Source organism: Egretta garzetta, unplaced genomic scaffold (genome assembly GCF_000687185.1).
Source record: "Egretta garzetta isolate BGI_Z169 unplaced genomic scaffold, ASM68718v1 scaffold126, whole genome shotgun sequence".
In the NCBI taxonomy this organism is placed as follows: domain Eukaryota; kingdom Metazoa; phylum Chordata; class Aves; order Pelecaniformes; family Ardeidae; genus Egretta; species Egretta garzetta.
The window spans coordinates 2,358,583-2,363,965 of NW_009260128.1; the positions used below are offsets into that span (position 1 = coordinate 2,358,583).

Sequence of the window (5,383 nt, forward strand, 5' to 3'; positions counted from 1 at the left end):
TCTTCTCCTACAGCAGGAGGGGTTTTGCCCTCCCGGTGCCCCTCATGCCATCCATCGACTCGGGAGGGGTGAGGAGAGAGGTTGCCAGTGAAGACTGAGGCAAAAAAGTCGTTGAGTACCTCAGCCTTCTCCTCATCTGCTGTTACCAGCTTGCCAGTCTTGCTCATCAGTGGGGGTACACTTTCTTTAACCATCTTTTTCTGGCTGATATACCTGTAGAAACCCTTCTTATTATTCTTCGCATCCCTAGCCAAGTTTAGCTCCAGCTGCGCCTTGGCCTTCCTGACCCCATTCCTACACAACCGGGCAGCATCCCTATACTCTTCCCAGGATGCCTGTCCCTGCTTCCACTGCCTGTGCAGTTCCCTCTTCCTCCTTAGTTTGACCAGCATCTCTTGTCTCAGCCATGCCGGTCTCTTCCCTTCTTTGCCTGATTTCTTACAGCTAGGGATCGAGAGCTTTTGCTTTTTTTAGAAAAGCAAACTTCCAGCTCCTCAAGGAGATAGTCAGAAGAACTCCCTGGGAAACGGTCCTCAGAGACAGGGTATGTGTTGAATTTGACTTTTGGGGAGTGGGCAGTGATGGAGTCACTGGTGGCATGAAATTTGGAATATTGAACATAGAATTTACTTCTTGCATCCTCATGTAAGTCCCTTTACATGGCATTCAGATTTTTGTACTTAAACATACCAATTTTTTTGTTAGCTGCTGCTTCTACTGTGGATCACAGAATCAAAGCCCTGAACTGTGACTTAAATTCTCTATAATGTGCTGGATATCTAGCTGTTGGTGTCAGGGTTCCTTATGGGTGAGTGGGAGGAAACTAAAGACATGGAGAGAAGCAGAGAGAACATTTACAGTGTACCTGAGCTTAGTTTGATTTGTAGTAGTATAATGTTATATATTAATATTTTCAGGTGATATTGAAAATGGATATTTGAGGCTCACAGTCGTAAGCATAAAGGATAATACGAAGCACTTGCCTCTTACTGGGACAGTTGGCTTATCCTGGGAAACGGATGTGTTTAAAGGCAACGTAAAGGTCGGTCACAAATATTTTTTGTTTCTGGAATTGCTTATTTCAGAATGATGTTTATGCATCCTAAATATGCTAATTTTAAAAAAAGGTTTTTATTTGTGGAAGGTGTGTGTAGCTAGAAAAAGAACTCAATTCAAGTATTGCAAAAATGATGTGAATTTTGAGGAAAGAGTTTTATAATTTCTGTCTTAGAGTCTGGATTGTATAATAGACGCGTTACCCATGTGTGATGACTCCAGTGCTTCCTACTCAGCAAAGACGCTGTGACTGAACAGCACTGCTTGGAAATTCTAGACAAAAAAAAATACTGTGGATGTGCTTTCTGTGGGGTTTTGTTTGTTTGTTTTTTCCTGACAATAAATTGTGAACCCCAGGGAAATACTCTGCAGATCTGTTGTAGCATGTTATGTGCAATGAAAATTAGGAACTGTTGGAGAATATTAAAATGCTGATGGACACAGGCAGAAACTACAGTCCACATTCATGCAGTCAGTAACTAGCTCTTGAGTCATGTGCATGGGTCAGCTGGATCAACTGTTTGTGTTCTAGGGGACTTCTCACTTGTTCTCTTGTATAAAATTCCTAAAAGAATTATTTTTAAGAAAGATTGAGAGTAGTTCTGTAGATTTTGCAATAGTGGTGAAGGCACATATTTTTAAATGTACTTCAGCTGCATGGATGTTACAGAAGTACCAAAAATTCTGATAAACATAACTTAAACGCTACTGAAAAATTCTTTTGTTCAACAGTTGATTTCAATTTTGGTACTTAACTCTGGAAAAAAAAAATTCATAAACCTGTCCTTTCCGCATAAGTGCAGAATGGAGTACTGTTTGATAACATATTTAGCTCATAGACATTAACATACTTGCTTTACAGTTTACAGGGCCAGACAGTTTTCCTATGCAATGAGGAATATAAAATTTATCTTAAAACTTAGCAACCAACTAGTAGCTGTTGGAAATAGCAACTACAGTTGAGCTTGAATTGCAGTTTCCATTCAGTCCTGCCTCTCTAATTGCTCATAGCAATTTTTTCTTCAGTTTCCTTGTTTGCATGTTGACAGGTTTGTTCACTTGCACTTGTTCTCAGTTTGTACTAAACTTTTTTGAGTTGGGTAGGTTTTTTCAAACGAACAACAATCCTTCCCCTATATGTGTTAATAGAAATACTGTATGTTGGTAATTAGAAGGAATTCAAGCTAACAAGAAAATGCTTTTAAGGCAATTTTTCGCCATCTTTCTTTAATTACCATGAATGTTCATTCAGAACCATAATGCAGAATAGGTGCTTTTTTGAGGCTTCTGAAAAAATTTAGACTTGAATTAGTTTATTGTATATCCCATTAATTTCATTAGAACTATTTGCATGCTTACAGTTAGTGGGATCTTAGCACGTAATTACAGAATATGCTTCATTTGCTTGAAAAGCATACGATAGGACATAGGAAATCTTGCTGCCGTGTTGGGCAGATATCAGAAAATTGAGGCTCTGGGGATGCCTTATTGTGGCCTTTCAGTATATTAAAGGGGGCTTATGAGAAAGTCTGAGGGAGACTTTTTACCAAGGCCTGTAGTCACAGGACAAGGGACAACAGTATTAAACTGAGAGAGGGTAGGTATAAATTGAACATTAGGAAGAATTTTTTTTTTACAATGAGGGTGGTGAGACACCTGAACAGGTTGCCCAGAGGAGCTGTGGATTCCCCATCCCTGGGAGTGTTCAAGGCCAGCTTGGACGGGGCTCTGAGCAACCTGATCTAGTGGAAGATGTCCCTGCCCATGGCAGGGGGGTTGCACTAGATGATCTTTAAAGGTCCCTTCCAACCCAAACCATTCTATGATTCTATATGATTTAAAGCTGCTTGGCAGAACTTTTTCTTCCATGAAAATAATCATGAGTGCCACATAAAAATCTGAGAAAATAACTCAGAGGAAACAGAGCGCTATGGCTGTAGCCTTTAGCTTAGCTCTGTCCTATGTGCTTACAGCATAAGTTATACTGAATATTTGTTTCTAGGAAAAAAAAAAAAAATCAATATTTTTTTTTAAAACCCTCATTTTGTGGTGAGAAATTGCACATGTCAACACACAGCTGTGGGTAGAATTCAATCTGGCTTTTAACATAAATCTCTAAAACTCTTAAAACTTGTGAAGGCCAAATAAAATCAGTCACAGCAGCAGAACATGCCACTACTTTGAATTTATTTGAATGTTGTCCAATACTCTAAGGAAAAAAGCGCTTTTTTTGGCACTGGGCATTTTTGTAAAAAATTAATTGCTGATGTACATATAGTTGGAAATACATGGGAAGAAAAAATCTCCAACACTCAAGGCCACCCTGCTTTACTTTTCATAATTGGCCTTTGATATGCAAGATGTCAGACCAGAAAATAGTAATTCTTTCTTGTTTCAAGTAAATGTATAGTTCGTATAAGTTATTAAATGATCATCAGATTTGGTTTGAATTTTGTATTTTCAGCATAGTCTATAGCAACAAACTTAGGAAAACTGCATATGTTGCATTACCTCTTATGTTTGTGCCATCTGCTCTGTATTCTTTGAAGTACAGTAATAGTGAAAGAAATGTTAAAGCAACGGAAGCACAACTATGTAGTACAGTGAAATAAAGCATTCCAAATTGATTTTTGTGATATTAGTTTGTTTATGCTTTTGGAGGATATGATACTCCTGGAAGTAATGCATATATACAGCATAATTAAGATAATTTTATTCACTTAGTGATTCAGAACTCATGAGAATGGGTAACAGCTGATGATATTAACAATGACACACAACCCGTATGCTTTTAAGGCACGTGTGAAACCATCAGTTTTTAAGTGCTCAAAGAATTGGCATCCTGACTTTAGCATTACAAAATGATGTAATTATACAGTGTTTAAAGAAGTATATTAATGAATTTTTAAAAAGAATAATTATTTGGAGGGTAGAAAGATGTATGAATATTACCTTTTTGGGAATCAAAGCTTGCAGCCATTCGAAAAGTATTGTATACCTTTCATTTATAGCTGGCATATAATGGTAGTTGTTGTGTGTATACACTGCCTTGGGGGTGGTCTCTCTGAGCGTCTTTGGAAACGTTGCTGCATTCACGCAAGTTTAGCACCTGAGTTTAAACTTGGGTTTCTTTCTGATGTTGAAAGGACTGTTATTATTTGAATGGTAAGGTAAGTAATAATTGAGAAAGACAGATGTTAGGGGCTTAAAAATTGTTCAAGAAATAATGTCTGATTTAGTTTGGCAGTGCTACCTTCTGTAGCACAGTTTCTGATGTCTGTAGGGTGCCATTTTGATTTCTGTAGGAAACCTCTAAATAAGTATTTGTTGCTTTCCAGTAGTCAGTAGAGCACTATCAATTATATTTTGAGTTTTTAGCCTTTATACCAAAAATTGCTCTCTAAACCCTTGATATGTCTCCTAAAATCAAGGACAGATCTACTTGCTGTGCCACGGCATGGGGAAATAATCTCTTCCACTTGTGTTTGTAGGGCTGCTATGTGATGGATGTTACTCTCTTGGATGAAACTGGAAAGCCTTTCTGGTGTTTCAGTGCTCCAGTCTACATGGAACTGTCTTCCAAGGCATCCAGCCTTTATGACTACATGGGTCATATCTATACCACAGACTATGCAGATTCGGAGGGTAAAGTCTGTGTTGAGTTGATATGGTTGGAAGAAACGAAAGAGTATTTTATAGTCAATTTGGTGCTTTATATAAGCACCAAAAAGGTAAATAACTGGTATGGAACAAATTACTGACTTAACTGGGTCACTAATTTCCTTGCTTTAAAAAAAAAAAAACAAACCCAAAACAGACTAAACTTTTGAAGCATAAAACGATACCAATGAGCAAGACCGTTCCTGCAAGTTTTGTGCCTTTTAGTTTTTCAGTAACAAGTGCAATTGCATGATCTTTCTTTTAATTGGCATCGGAGGGATTGAAGAGATGTGTTGATATAAATCAATGTTTTTCTCTGTTGAACATCACATGGTTAGTCTGTTTCTGGTACTGAGTATGTTGAAATTATTTTTAGGAATATTTTTCTTTATAGATACTTGTTACTATGGTTAACAAATTGCTTCTTGTGAAAGCCATACTGTGAAGACGCCTTACCTTACATAAGCTACATTATTTTTTAGAACATTGACTTTTATGCCTAGTAGTAAAACAGCATGTGTGCTGTTCCCTTCAGATCCATTAGAGTGTTATTGGCAAATAACAGGTTTCGTTAAATGCAGAAATACTTTCTTTCAGAAAATACTTCTCTTGAATGTATTCTAGTAGAGGATTTAAAGGTAGACAGAAAGTCACAGATCTGAACAAT

General features: G+C 37.5%; 1 protein-coding gene across 1 annotated transcript in view; it reads left to right on the top strand.

Annotated features, from left to right (window-relative positions):
• The window catches only part of FBXO15 (F-box protein 15), a 20,201-nt gene extending 15,384 nt beyond the window's left edge, over positions 1–4,817 (top strand). Inside the window, exons 7-8 of the mRNA XM_035896945.1 lie at positions 918–1,042; positions 4,548–4,817. Coding sequence (XP_035752838.1) covers positions 918–1,042; positions 4,548–4,817 — 395 coding nt within the window. The remainder of the gene's footprint in view (positions 1–917; positions 1,043–4,547) is intronic.
• Positions 4,818–5,383: the final 566 nt, after the last annotated feature.